The following is a 15,974-nucleotide window of genomic DNA, read 5'->3' on the forward strand; positions in this document are numbered from 1 at the left end:
TATTGATGTTTCTCCTGACTAAATTAAAGAATGTCCAGTAAAAAAATATATAAAATGCATGAACTTCTACATTTTATACATTTGCTGTTTACGTTATTTAAAATTACAGCTGTGGTGAAAAGTGTAAAAGGCACATGATGTACTATGGCTAGTAAGATGCTGTAGATTACTTGCTATGACTCACATGCAGTCATGGTACCAGAGCCAATGGTCAGTATTAACTGCAGCCTCCTTATATGTACTGTGCCCATCATTCAGGAAATAGAATGCAGTGGCAGATGACAGATTGTTACAGCAGACTAACAAAAAACTGAATTTCCCTTTAAAGCCCTGGTTTTGTGTGTTTATACTTCTACACCATTTGGGGGCTGAAGTCTGATTGTAGACATGCTGGTTCAAGACTGTAACAGTATGTGAACACTGCAGATACTGGTTCTTGAATTCCATAGAAAAGTCTATTGAAGGAAAGTATGTTTCCCCAGATTGTGTGGTGATATGTATGTAGATGCAGGAACACAGTAAAGGCACTTGGTATAAAGGACCAACAGCTAATTCAGTTCTCTTGTTAAAGGTCCCGTCCAGTTTGAATGGCATTAGTTGAGATTTGGTAGGCCATATAACACATGCACAACACACTGCTGTTTCAAAGTAAGTCTGAGTTCAGAACAGGACCATCAGATGTTGAAGACCTACTATAAAAATTAAATGAAGTTGCTGATATACAGTGGTTTGCAGAGGTATTCACCTCTGGCAAAGTTTTTGCATTTTGCTGGTACCTGAGTGTATTCCAGGACACTTTCAAATTAGACTTTAGATGTAGAATCTACACAAACTACTCCACATTGATAAAGTTAAAAAATGCATATAGAATATAAATAAAAAATAAGAATAAAAAAAAAAAAAAAAAAAAAAAAAAACAGATTAATCTCAGATGCATAAGTATTCAACCCCTTTGCTACTGCAGCCCTAAATCAGCTCAGGTGCAAATGATTTGTTTGAAAGGGTTTCAGCCTGTGTGTACTCAAAATGGTTTAACTTGTAGATAATTTCCCTAAGGGATAAAGTGGTAGAGAGGCACAGAGCAGGAGAAGGGTACAAGAAAATTTCAAAGGTGCTGATTATCCCTCTCAGCACAGTGAAGTCCATCATTAAGAAGTGGAAGATGCATCATACCACCCAGACACTAAACCCAGATCAGGTCGCCCTCCCAAACTGAGCAGCCGGGCAAGCAGGAAACTAGTTCTGGATGTCATTCTGAAGCCAACAATGAACTTGAGAGATCTGGAAAGTTCTGTGTTTGAGATGGGAGTCAGTGTTCACACATCAACAACAAACTGGTCCCTACATAAATCTGGCCTGTATAGATGGGTGGGAAGAATGATGTTATGGGGATGCTTCTCTTCAGCAGGGACTGGGAGGCTTGTCAGGATGGAGGGGAGAATGGATGGTGCAAAGTACAGGTGAATCCTTGAGGAAAACCTGTTTGACTGAACCAAGACTCTGTCAAGGAAATTCATGGTTAAATTCATTTTAATATAAGCATTTTCCAGATATTTAATTCAGACTCTTGTCTGTGTGTCATGCTGTGGGGAATGGGTTGTTTCTTCAAAGCTGATTAGAGAAGGCACAGAACAAAAACTGTTAACTCTTTGAAGCTCGTCTTCCAAAATGCTATCTGATTGTCTAGTCTCCTAAGGGGTCATAAAACTTACCAAGTCAAGCTATAGCTACAATGCAGTTGTATCATTATTGTGTTAAAAGTTAGTTAAAATGCTTTAAGAATCATTTTTAATTACATAACTTGTAGACACAAGTTTAATAATTATTTTAAGTTTCCCAATAAATCTGCGTTTTTGGGGTTTTAAATGAATATTATAAACTATTTTTAAATATTATCCTTTGATTGTATTATGTATTTTATTTGCTTGTAATCGTAATTTTGTATAGCGAATGAATCCAATCTAAAATTTATGGTGAGACTTGAAGATTGCAGTCCATCGACGATCCCCAACAAACTTATCAGAATTGGAGCAATTTTCCCTTGAATAGGCAAAAATGTCACCATCCTACTGTGCAAAGCTAGTACAGACCTATCCAAGAAGACTCATAGCAGTAATTGCTGAAAAAGGTGCTTCTACCAAGTACTGACTTAAGGGGCTGAATACTTATGCAAGCAGTAAATTTCATTTTGTACATTTTCTTTGCAGGTTTTGCTGACATTTAACCTCCTCCTCATATAATAGTGTTCAGTTTAACCACTACAGCTTTGAATAAAAAAAGTTAGTTTGAAAAACTGGGCATACATTATTTGTAATTCAACAAAATGTGACATTATTGGTAGGGGGTAAATACTTCTGCAAAGCACTACATGTTTTTAACTGCACAACACAATCAGAAACAATTGCTGAACTAAAAGTTTTTTTTTTTAAATATACCAGCAAATCAATTGCTGTAGAGATGCATGCATTTATTTTTAACCCACAAGATGTACAGAATAAGTAAGCAATGGTAGTAATTAAATGCACACCAACAACTTCTGGCTTCTTAGCAAACAAACTCTCATTTATTTTCTAGTGCTTACAATAAAGTGGTAATACACTGCATAGATCCATGATATTCTCTTCCACTGTAAGAACACGTGATAAATATTAAGTAAAGAGAATGAAAAGTTTCCAAATTACAATACGTTTCCTTAACAGTGAGACTTGCCGACTGACTCCTTTTTTTATCCAGTGAACCACTGAAAAGAAACATAACAAATTGCAGTGCTTCAATGTGGGTTAAACAATACTAGAAAACTACGACACTCACACACAGCTGTATTTACAACCAAGGTACTTGGATAAAGTAAGACAACTAACTTGCCAGATTGTACAATTACAATAACAATGATATATTGAAGTAATGCGAGATCATTTTCCCTATAAAGCTGTGAGTATGTAATATATGCAGTCGTAAACAAAAATATTTGGGTAGTTAAAAAAATGAGAAAAACCACAAAGAAAAGGATTTCTGTAATTTGTAATTGTTCTATTGAAAGATATAAATTAGAGATTCAGCTTTATAATAAAACAACAAATTACACCGTGTAACAATTTTTTATTTATTTTTTGTTCCTGGGTAGTAAGTGTTATTTCCTAATTGGTTATGCCTCAAAAGTATAGAAAATGGCTATTATTCCCCACAAACTTTGCTTTTGTGACCAGGGCAGTGATATTTTGAAATATCACTATTTCCAATGAGAAAACGGGCGCTTTTGTGTCTTTTCGTTCACATAAAGTCAGAAAAAAACAACATATGAATCCAAATTAACATGTACTTATACTAAAGTAATACAAAAATGACTACAAAAGATTTAGAAGTGAGTAGTTTTTCGAGATTTACGATTATACTGTAAATTTATACTGAAATTTATACTGACCATAAAATTTTGTTGAAGAACTCATCAAGCTTCTTCAAGTATTCAATGGAAAACTCCATTCACTTTCTTTAGTGTACTGTTTTTAACAAAGGCTTGCATTTTGGTTTTCGCCCATGGACATTCATCTTGTTAAGGTATCGTTGAATTGTTCGCTCATGAATTTCTTCTTTCAATTCTCTTGTCAAATCTTTTGCAGTAATCTGAGAATTTTGCCGGGCTGCTGGAACAATTCTTCTAGATTTTGCAGAAATCTTTCTTGGTCTTCCACGCCTGGAGCTAGTTGCAGTAGTTCCTCTTCTCCAGTGTTTGTCAATAACAGCCCACACAGTGCTTGTCGGTAAACTAAGTCTTTCTGCTATTTTTCTAGTAGTTTTTCCTTTTTCATGTGGTTGTATCACTGCCATTTTGAGATTGTTGCTATATTCTTTAGTTATAACCATGTTTTGTGCTTTTTTTAATCACACATTTCCAATTTCTTTTTCAGCACTTGATTATGTATTTATTTATTCTATAATTATCACCAGGTGTTGGTTTTCAATCATGATGACTGTCAGTAATTAGCAACAAATGGGTTTCATATAAAATATGTTGATTTCTCAAATACTTCAAAGTATGAAACTAGTTTTTGAATGTTATTTTTCATTGTATGCATATTATGTAACAATTTGTAGTTTTTATTATAAAGCTGAATGTTTAATTTATATATTGTAATAGAACATTTAGAAATGATAGAAATCACTTCGTGGTTTTTCTCTTTTTCTTTTTTTAACTGCCCAAATACTTTTGTCTGCGACTGTATATACAGTAGTACAATAATGAATTGTGTTGCATCATAGACTGAACTAAGGAATACTGAACAACATAATATACAATATAGCAAAACTCTTGCACTAACATCCACTGAGCTCTAGATTGAATGCAAATGACTGACGGCCAGTTTTGAAATGTGAAATAATGTAGTATTAACACAGCAACGTTTAGAGTTGATCTCCTCTGTCTATAATGTATATGCACTACCAAGCAACACCACATTGAAAAGCAACAGGCAACTAAACAACAACTATTGCACTGCATTCAATAGATCCTAGTTATAAATCAAAACAATATACAATAACACTGTAATGATTTTGAACAAAATAATTATTTTGATATACAGCACATCCACTTCAGGTCAACCTCTCAGATGAACAGCTTTTAACGTTACATTAGTTTGTTTACCTTCCCAGATAAATCCCCAAATTCACTCCATAAGCACCTTGTGTGCAGCTAACTGGGAGGGGAAAGTTAACTGACTCTTTTTTTTGTTTGTTTTTTATCAAGTAGGTTCCTGTAACATCAAGCATTTGATTGACACTGTAAGCATCTGACTGGTACTGTAACATTTCTGTTTTTAATTTACCTTGGTGGGATGGTTAAAGGTTGCAGCACCTTTTAATTTAAAAAATAATGGCTTAGATTTGAAATGTTCATTTCAGGGTATTATTTTGTATGGTGTGCTAACTGCCATACTAATATAATTATCCAGTGTTTTTAGAAAATTCACAATTTAACACAGCTAAACAAGCTGCAGCTTACTTACAAAAGTAATCTTTGACTTGTGCAGGAGAGAAAACAAAAGCAGTGTTAACAACCCCCGAGCTTAAAGATCACCAGAGTGTAGAGACTCTGCCTGTGGACACCAGACTCAATGGAGACGGACCTGTGGGGTTGGGGGGGGGGGGGGGGGGGGGTTGTGTCAACATTGTTCAATATATAATTAAAATTAATTATATAAGATGTACTGGTTTATAACAAACTAAAAAATGTGTTCCACTAATTCTCATTTTATAGTAATAAAGTGTGTAACATTACGGTCAACATTTTCACTGAAACGTTTGTGTTTTAAAAGAGAGTAAAGGTTTTAATGTTAACCAAACTGCTCTGCTGCCAGCTTCCCATATCCCAGTAAAATAAACATTTCAGATACATACTGTAACTGCTGCTACACTAAACAAATAGCGGTACAACATTGTTTTATATAATCATTTTAAAGTAGCAGCTAAGGACCTTAGACTACACTTATTTCAGATCATTGAAAAAAATGCAGTTTAAATGAAGTTTTAGAGCGTACACCCGAATATATCTCACCAGATTTGATACATACTTACAACCTCGCGTTAAGTTTTGTACATTTCACCTGCTTTCCACAAAGAATAACACCCTCTACCAAACCTAAACCAATTAACATAAACTGCTAAGCACCACAATTCTGTGATTGTCAAAAGTAGAAATATGTAGCAATGTTTTAAATAACATGTTGATGCTGATAATAACCAATAAAAAAAGGGGGTAGTGTCTCGCTTTCATCTAGGCAAATTTGTCAAAACCCACCTGTAAGTCTAATAAAAAAGTCTCACAGAAAACAGTAATAATTACAGTTCACATAATAATAATAATAATAATAATAATAATAATAATAATAATAATAATAACATTGTTTATAAAAAACAAAAAATGATTTTTAACTGCAACTGGAGCTAAGCAGTCTGTAAGGAAAGCAAAAGTCAGCCAACTCAAGTTGCGTAGTCCCTGGGAAAGGGAGACACAAGCTATCAGCTTCACGCGGGGCACAAGGCTGCAATTATTGCAATACACAAATAGTGAGTAATACACAGATAAAAGTAACAAGTACTTATCTGTCTATGGCTCTCCCGCCAGGTTCAGTCCTCTGAAAGGAAAAATGATGCTGGTGTCTGTGCGGGCAGTCTTTATATGCCCCTGGCGGCAGGCATGACTGCATCACAGGCACTGCGTGCAGCTCTAATATAATTAGTCAGGTTTTGGGGATTTTAGGAGTTAAACACCCATTAGGTAATGGTTACATTTCATACTTGATAGGGAACAATTGATTTTCATGTATAACATTGCCTAATCATTTATTTCCATATAAATGCACATTTAAGCAATGTAACATTTTAAAACAGTAATTATAAGTCAATTTCAACCAGAATGTATCTAATACTGTAGTGTACCACCTTAAATATTATTTTCTTCTGATCCACTGTGAAAAAGACAATGGTGAGTTTACAGAGCAGCTGTGAAATCCCGAAAATGCACAACATAGCCCTACATGTGAGCCTAAATCTGAAAACGCACAGCAAGGCCTACGCATGAGCCTACATCTCATTTTCAAATCTATGGTACGTTTTCTTTAGAGCATGTATAATAATTTACCTGGCTGGGCAAAATGATTATGAATAGTTTCTTCCGCAAGTGAATCTCTCCTTGTTGTCTCGCTGTGTTTAATTTCTTCCATTTTCCACACAAACACAGCCGACATTTGCCTTTAACTCATCATATTATCAATAATATTATATTATTAATAATAGTAATAAAATGCAATGTAATTATTTGTTGTCGCTATAATCACTGGACATTGATGAACTATCAATAAAAAAAATGAATGAAAGCCGCCGACGGACGCCTTGAGACTGAGCGCAAGCAATTACATCACATAGCAACTGTCGCCAACTTCATTCCGGATCCGGGTTAGATTAGAAAAGTATGATGTTTGAAAAACGTATTTTATCTTTTCATGAAGAAAACTTCGACCCTCTTATATGTGATTATATTATCTGTTTGGAAGGGAGTCAAAAAGTGGAAGACATAATGTCATATAGATTGTCTGAATCAACTGCACTCCCCTGCCCTATATCAAATGACGCAACTGCCGGACACTGTCCTAAGACTTCCTCCAGACGTTACAGGATTGGGTTACCTGTCTGAGGGCAGCACATGTGTAGACAGTCCAACAATGTATTTCCCAATAAGAGCAACTTAACTAATTGAGCCTATAAATATTTGCCCTTCACATTTCCTTTTGTGTCGTTTTTCTCTGTTCAGGTGGCAGGGTATGGTACTGTACATGCCAGGTTTAGAGCACAGTCTCTCGCACAACCCCAATAAGGCTGTGAGGTCGATCTTGTTCCCCTCTCTGTCCTTGCCTCTCTGCCAGCTGGGACTCTGCCCTGGTGAAGGTGCTCAGGTCACCACAGCTCCGCAGGTGAAGCAATCCAGGACGCTGCCTGAGGGGAAGAGTCTGCACTGTCCGGGGAGGCTGCTGCAGACTGGTTATCTGACAAAAATAAATAAATGCTGGTACAAGAACAGTACAACCACAGCCCATTCTTCATACTGTATAATGCATTTTTCATGCATGCTGCTTTTGTGAATGGTCTGAATAAAACGAAATGAGAATACCGAACATACTTAACCTGTAACATTCATGCTGAAAAACATTAAAAAATAAAACATATATGAATGATTATTGATAATCAATAGTCAGGTCTGACTATAGATGTTGATTTCACCCATCAACTCAAATTACAAATGATTATAGGGCGATTGTGTGTGGCCTGTTTTTCAAGGGTAGATGACACATTAAGCTTTTTGTTTTGTTTTTTTAACATAGCACTCAATCTCACTTGATCAATGACGTTTGCACTCAGCACAACCTCCTCCATGTGCTCCTCATCTGACTTGAGGACTGTTTTGATGTTGTCCACCAGCTCCTGGACCTCAGGGGTCATTGTGCAAGAAGACTGCTCCAGGAACCTGGCCACAAGCTGCTTGGTGTCTCTGTAGGTCTGGTAATCCACCAGGGAAGTGGGCCTGGCTGGCCTGGGGCCGCGGGACCTGCCACTACGCCTCAGAGTGACAACTGCCAGCTCCGGACGAGCTTCTGTCTGAGTAGCAGCTTCACAGCTCATAACTGCTGGAGACAGATGTTACTTGTTTATAGCGAATTGTAGAGGATCAAATACATTATTTAAATAGTTAATGAGGAATTTGGTATGGGAGTGAAATAGTTATCTTAAGTCTTTTTGTTAAGATTCACTTTGTACATTTCTGTTTCAGCCATCACATCCTGGCGGACTTTTTGAAACTGAGTTTTAAAAAAAGTCAGGGGATAGCAACAGACAATTGGTTCTGCAGTGAAATTCAAAAGAAAAATACTTTGACATGAAACTAAACTGTAGATATACTGATTACATAGTATGACCACCTGAAATATTACACAAATTCATTATTTTTCCAAACATAATTTGTGTTTGTGTGTGCGTGTGTGGAAAAGATGCATTTCCTGGAAGCCAATATAATATAATAGTGTATTGTATAGTATTCTACAGGAGCAGAACATAGTGTGGAAAATGGGAATATGATATACTAGCAAAAAGAGAAGAGACCTTTTTTCTGCACCTGAACAACTAGCAAGACTAGTCTGTGCTGTGTCTGAACAAATCATTGCTAATGGACCAACACTTCAATCCTACATGTCAATTAGCACTAAAATTACAGGAAACTATTCTTAAAGTGCAATTATGATGCCTGGCTGGTAGTTGTAAGAAACTAGATTGAAGATGAAGGGATTCAAGGCAGTGTAATTACAGTTGAAACGCATCTCAGCAATTCCACAGTGATGTCACAGGCAGCTACATTTATAATTACATTTCAGGGCAGAAAATTTACATCAGCATTGCTATACAGGAGGGGAGAGTTGAGATTATAGAATTACAGCTATTTCTGAAATAGAAATGTAACCATTACCTAATGGGATATATCTTGCCTGAATTACCTGAGCACTTCTATCAAAGCTGCTCCTTTAAGAGCCCTGTATGTGTGTCAGACGTCGTCCCCGCCCCCAGGAGATAAATACGAGTGACGCACAAGGCTCAGCGCCTGCTGCATTGGAGTGAATGCAGCAACCTTGATGGGTAATGGTTATGTTTCTATTTCAGGGAACCAGGGATATGATAATAACCTAACGTTCCCTTTCAAATATGAAAAGTAACCATTACCTAATGGGATACAATACCCAAGCTGTCATAAGTGAAGGACATGCAGCAACAGCAGATTTTAACATTCTGGCAGAGGGCCGATAAGGGTCCATGGCATATAGTCCACAGTACAGGGGGGGAGGCTCGCAGCAGCTCGGTCAAAAGGGACAGCTGCTGGTTCATAGCTTCAAAAAGCTTCTCCAATTGCCCCACAACTCGGTCAGTACCTGAATGCCTGCTACAGTGAATTCTGTTCCTCTTCCTTGGCGGAGAAGAGAGGCAGCTCTCTGAGCCAGGTGATGAAGAGGAGGATTTAGAGGAGCGCGGACTCTTAGTCCTGCTCCTATCCCTAGAGGATCGTTTCCTAGCTCCTGGTGTAACAGGGAGTGGGGACTCTGATAACCGGCCTGCAGGGGATGAATGGGGTGAGTCATGCTGCGCCGGTGTCAAAAATACAGAGCTGTCCCTGGAAACGCGGGCCAGCATGCTTTCCAGTGTCCTTTCAGCAAAATGAGCAAAATACACTGAACAAAAATATAAACACACCATGTAAAGTGTTGGTCCCATGTTTCATGAGCTGAAACAAAAGATCCCAGAAATTTTCCATGCGCACAAAAAGGCACTTATTTCTCTCAAATTTTGTGCACAAATTTGTTTACAACCCTGTTAGTGAGCATTTCTCCTTTGCCAAGATAATTCATCCACCTGACAGGTGTGGCATATCAAGAAGCTGATTAAACAGCATGATCATTACACAGAAGGGAGTGGAGGTGTGTTATAGGGTGCGAGTAGTAGGGTCTACAAATAGAATGTCCAGACCGTACTTGCAAAGCCAAAACATCCGTATTTATTTAAAATGACACAAACAATAAATCAGTCGCTTCTATACCAGCAATGGTATAGGGGAATACAAATACGGCAGATTGCAGTCCCAAACAAAAACAATATTCCTTTAACCACAACCCTCTGTGCACAAAACTGTGCTCTGTGAGTCGGGTGTATTCGGTGTGCAATGAGGCTGACAGTAGTGATGTGAGCTAGCTCCGTGGCTGCAACTCCGGAGTTCCTCCTTACTCCTCTGCAATACAGACAAACAGATGTAACAAAACAGACAAACAAAGCTTCAGCCGTCAGTTACATTTTCAGCGCAAGGATCTATACTCACACAGCTGCGTCCCCTTTGTACTGCCCAACTCCTCCCTGTGATCAGCTCAGCGCCCCGGTGTAACCAATCGTTGCCTGGCCCGCAGCTGATCACATGGGAATCGTTTCGAGTATGTGCAGCTACGTGCTTCCTCCAGCTAGGGAAGTGTACAACTAACCTTACACGGCACCCTTTCTGATAGAGAGGGAGATTTACAGCATCGATTCTTTCTCTCTTTGTCAAACGGGGATACCCAGTATGTCCCTACAGGAACTACGAAACCATCAGGCTAACAATATTGCAATTTCGAGAGTGTTGTTCTACAAATCCTGCCCAAAAGTTGCCCCAAATCCAACGGTACAATGCTACTAAAACACTGGAACCGGCTGGTAATCAAAGATGCAGTTTTACTCCGGAAATCCTGCAGTCCAGAGGGGAAGGAGGTGTTGAGGACAGTCCTACCAGACAGCATGAGGGATGAGTTAATCAGGAAGCTTTACAATGAGATGGGGCACCCTGGAGTCGAGAGGACAACAGACCTGGTTCAAGCACGAGGGTATTGGCCCCAAATGTACACCACCATCAAGCAGTGGTGCGAGGGCTGTGAACGTTGATGCAAGCCACTGGAACTTGTATGCATCGATTTCCTGATGCTGGAGTGATCCCAACGAGGATATGTGCATATCCTGGTAGTGACTGACCATTTTACCAGGTAAGCTCCAGACCAGACAGCCTCCATTGTTGCCAAAGTCTTGTGAAAGACATATATCTGCCACTACGGGATCCCAGATAGGATAAGATACATGCAGACCAGGGCAGAGACTTTGAGTGTGATCTCATCCGGTAGCTATGCAAAATCATGGGGATAGTGCATAGCAGAATCACGCCTTACCACCCCCAAGGAAACAGGACCACCGAACCGTATAACGCACCCTCCTGAACATGTTGGGTACTTTAAAACCGGAGAAGGTGGACTGGAAGGACCATGTTGAGGCACTGACTCATGTCTATAATTGCACTAGGCATGACACTTCATTCATTCAGTACACTTCATTCCTGCTCATGTTCGGGAGGCACCCCAGATTGTCTGACCTTATGCTCAATACCAGGTCCTCCAAGGAAGAATTGGGTTATGAAGACTATGTTTTGCAGTTCCAGAACATACTAAAAGAAGCATACCACCTGGCATCTCTTTACTTTCACAAAGCTGATCTGAAGAGAAAATATGATGGGAAGGCAATGGGGACTGAGTCCAGGTAGCTAATAAGAGCCAGCGGGATAAGCGGAAGCTTGGTGGGAAAGGAGGCCTCATATAGTAGTGAGGAAGCAGGGAGACCTACCAGTGTATACAGAGGCCAGAGGATGGTGGCAAAGAACGCACACTGAAAACTGTACTGAGGCCTCAGGCAGGACAAGAGTTAGTAAAGGTAGCCTTGTACATAGGGAAAGGTCCAATTGCCTAACCCTTAGTGATCAGTCCCCTGGCAGAGTAGGCCCCTTAGAAAATATATGCAAGGATGATGACAGGGACTGGACTGAGACACACAAACATGACAGGGAGGTTTCAGCAGAGGACGATGAACCAGACAACCACACTGAGTGACCTCCACCCCTCCCAAGACAGTGACAGCGGTGTGCGCCGGGCACCAAATAGACTGTCCCTGGACAGTCATGTTATAGACAACAATTCCCTGGAGTTCCACCAAAAGGTTACCCGAGAGAGAGAGATGTGGGAACTGCACAAGGAAAAGAAGGGAATGATTTAGTTTTAAGCTCGAGAAAATGATCTAGGCCACATGATATGTAAAATGTACAGTGCAGAGGACAAAGCAGTCACTCTATAAGCCTGGGGAGGGTGTAACAATGGTATTTTAAGTTAACTATCTGAATACTAATCTATAGGGAAACAGTACAGGACATTAGTTGCAGGCAGCATAGTTTAATGATGTATTAACAGTTACCAACCTACTGTTCTAAATTCCAGGTCTGGTTTTCATTATGACCCCGTAGCTAGCTGGAGAGAATTAACATAGCGAAGGCATACAGAGGTGTTTTGGGGATGGGGGTATTGTTATAATGTGTTATCTTGTGTTAGTAGTTGTTATGGGAATATGTGCTTGGGACAATGCCAGACATACAGGGACCCGCCGACTCAATTGTAGGCAAAGAAAACATAATGTGCAACATATTTCTCGAGTAAGAGGGTATACAATGATTTATTAGTTACCATTGCTTGAAATTTGTGATAACAGTCGAGCAGAAAGCCTGTATTTTACTTTCTGCTTTTGTTTCTGTGCTGTGTGTTCAGGAGTGAAAGTAAAGTGGATAGAAACTAAGCAGCTGCCTTAAGGGACCTCACGAGAATGTTAATGTAGAAGCTGCATGCACTGTTTTCCTGTACTGTGCTGTTATTAAGAAAAAGCTCTGTAAAACGTCCCTCCTTATGTGTTTTATTTGCAGGAGGAGAAAACAAAGTGCCATTGAATTGACCAGCGAGCCTGAGAGTACAGTATTGAAATCATCGACACGTTTTTACACAACGCAGAGTGATCCGAGTAGGTGGGGCCAAGGCAAGGGACACTGCATGACTGACAGCCCTTATAGCAAATAGGGGTTACACTCGCAAGAATTTATATCGACCCGAGCAGCAAGGGTGAGAGCGTGAAACTTAACCGCAACAAGGGACTGAATCCCGGTGAAGGGGTGGTGGAGAGCCGCCGGCTTCACATGGCGCAAGACCACGGAGGGGACTTAATCAGAACCCAAGACTAAGAAGAATAATAAGCTAAAAATAATTATTTCAAAATATGAAATAAGAGAGAGAGAAAAAGTTATTATATCAACTTATCTCCGTATTTATGAATAAAAAGTCAGAACTCACTCCTTCCTCTGGCAAGGCTGAAAGGAAAATGACGCTGAGCCTTATTCACTCACAATTATCTCCTGAGGTCGGAGATGATGTCTTTGATGCACACAGGGCTCTTACAGAAGCAACTTTGATATAAGTGCTCAGGTAATTTGGGCTACAAGAGATATATCCCATTAGGTAATGGTTACATTTAGTACTTGAAAAGGAACTACATTTAACACTAGAACTACCAAGGCGGTCAATTTGACCGTTTGCGTTTTTAAATATAATTTACTCCACCTGTCTGGCAGATACAGGGTTGTGCATTCATGAATTTTCCTAAATATGTCTTAATTATTCTGACAAAGTTTGAGACACAGGGTGGCAAAAATAAGGGCAATATAATACCTAGAACTACCAGACTCAAATTGACTGCCACATGAAAACAAATGTATTTTGCTTACAGTACTGTATGTTTTATTATTTGTATTTATGTGCCAGGACTCATCTTATCTAAATCACATTTCAAAAGATTGTTGGCAGATCTGCTAGGATGGCATCTGTATTCTGAGATGTCTATTGTACTTCAATCAGTCTTAGTTGTACTTCAAATCAGGCATCTACTGAGTGTCAGTCATGTAAGCAGGTAGGGCATCTCCTGTGATCTATTTTTAGATTTTTAGATTCACTCAGGTTACTAAATATGTCAGAACTAATCACAGTTCAATAAATAGATTGGCACAGTCTGCAGCCTTTAGTTTACATGGCTTCTTGTCTGAGCTCTGACAATGAATCGCCAAACGAATGACCGCTGATCAGTGCTTAGAATTACTACACAATGTATCTGAAAGTGCATCTGAAGTAAACAAAGCTGTTGCCACTGACAGAAAACAGAGAACGGTGAAGACGCAAACGACGACAATGCTAGGTAAGACGCTCTTGATAGTTGTGCCTAACATGCAAAAGCAGTGTGTGGAAATTATACTGCATATGTGGATTGTGCAAACACTTAAGATTCTTTGAGAACATGCTGTGCTGCTGCGATTGTATAGACGATCCATTTATGTTCAAATGCTTGTTTTTCTTTACAAAGTTTCAGTTACATATTTGCACTTTGTTATGTCTAAGTCATCTATATCTACTGTGACAGGGCAGAAGCCCTGCACAGGAAAATGCAGCGTTTTTGTAGCTGTGCGAATAAAAATTGTATATTTTGAATTTGTTTGGCAGGGATGGGATTAAAATCTCATCCCTGCCAAATCCTGGTGCAGAATGTGGCTGGTGCTTAATTGATTAATTGAGCATCGATTAGGCCCAGCCACATGCTATTTAAGGAAAGCCAGCGCCTTTGTTTGTGGAAGAGAGTTTGAGGAGAGATGGATGAGTGTTTGAGAGGTGACTGTTAAACTGAAAACCACTAAAAAGGTCTGAGTGTTTTTCTTTATTTTCAGTTCACTGTTAATAATATTTTAAATAAATAAATACAAAAATAAAAATGAATAATGATAGTAGATAGCAGGTGGCTTGGGGTTTTTGAATAACCTAACGGCTCTATTATTGGTCTCATGATTAATGACATCATACATAACTCATCTTTTACTAGCTTAATAATTGGATGACAAATTATTTGTTATTATTTATAATACATACTGTAAATATAACAATAACAAGAAATTATTTGAACTATGAACAGGAAGTCGTTTTTCTGAGGAAAACTAGTAATCAGGAATAGTAGAATAATGGATTTGGAGGCAAAAAACGACTAAAAGTGAAGGTATAAAGCTCTAAAGACAGTGAACACTCGGCAGTAGCTGCTACTCAAATGGTCTACTCATCTGGATTTGTAGTGAGATTATAGGACAGTACAACTCAGTCACAGAACAGAACAGTGGCTGGTGCCTTTACAGACTTTAGCATGTAATCTACCATGAACTATATAGTGTACACAGAATGCAGATCCTTTCTCATGCATTACCTTTAGCAGCCAGATCCAGCAGTACTGGGTCACTAATAGATCTTCTTAATACCCATCTACAGGATCTTCTGCGCTCTGTTACAGGAGCTTGACTTGGCTTTGGGTGTGCAGCAAGTGAAGGGGGGTTCTGCGAATCACTGTCTTTTGAAAATATAAAAACAGTTATGATCTACCCATCTCATGAACTAAAACAACAATAACACCTTTCTGTAAATTCAAATTGATCCATCATAAAGGCCCTTAAACAAAATAATGTATATTCTAAAACAACTTGGTTGGCAACACCATCTGTTCGAAAGAGAATCCTCTGACACAGATAAGTTGAACCTTAGAAGCCCTATTCTCTGGTAATTAAGAAAATGTTTAACATGCAGGTGCTCAACACTATATCCATGTTTTTGTTTTTTTTTCTTATTTTGCAAAAATTCGAATATACATTTACATTTAATATTATCATTACTAATATGTTTTAAAAAAATATTACTAAATACTAACAGGCATATTGCACCCTTCAATGTAAATGTACTATATGGGTAGTTTGCCAGGGAAGAAAATCAGATACAAAATGTAATTTAATTTACCTTCACTACAGTTGCTTGCCTCCATGGATTCACAAGCGCCTTCTGTTAGGTTTGAAACCTGTAGCTCTGAAACCTGAAACCACAGGTCAAGTTCAAGAAAAAAAACAAAACACACAGATTAAAATGAATTTCTAAAACACAGACCGGCTGCAGACAGGATTACATTTTAAATGGAAATCAGCTGTGGAA

At 38.7% G+C, this 15,974-nt stretch overlaps 1 protein-coding gene across 4 annotated transcripts in view; it reads right to left on the reverse strand.

Annotated features, from left to right (window-relative positions):
* Positions 1–6,651: 6,651 nt before the first annotated feature.
* fam189a2 (family with sequence similarity 189 member A2) overlaps positions 6,652–15,974 on the reverse strand; it is a 43,934-nt gene continuing 34,611 nt past the window's right edge. For 2 of the 4 annotated variants that reach the window (XM_041256489.1, XM_041256471.1), the window contains exons 8-11: positions 15,786–15,858; positions 15,205–15,345; positions 7,885–8,171; positions 6,652–7,535 (exon numbers count right to left, since the gene is read on the reverse strand). In XM_041256489.1, coding sequence (XP_041112423.1) covers positions 7,335–7,535; positions 7,885–8,171; positions 15,205–15,345; positions 15,786–15,858 — 702 coding nt within the window. In that variant the 3' untranslated portion in view covers positions 6,652–7,334. Of the gene's footprint in view, positions 7,536–7,884; positions 8,175–15,204; positions 15,346–15,785; positions 15,859–15,974 lie in introns of all 4 variants that reach the window. The other 2 variants (XM_041256479.1, XM_041256463.1) reach the window with 1 other exon arrangement.

This window comes from Polyodon spathula, chromosome 1 (genome assembly GCF_017654505.1).
Source record: "Polyodon spathula isolate WHYD16114869_AA chromosome 1, ASM1765450v1, whole genome shotgun sequence".
NCBI classification, from domain to species: domain Eukaryota; kingdom Metazoa; phylum Chordata; class Actinopteri; order Acipenseriformes; family Polyodontidae; genus Polyodon; species Polyodon spathula.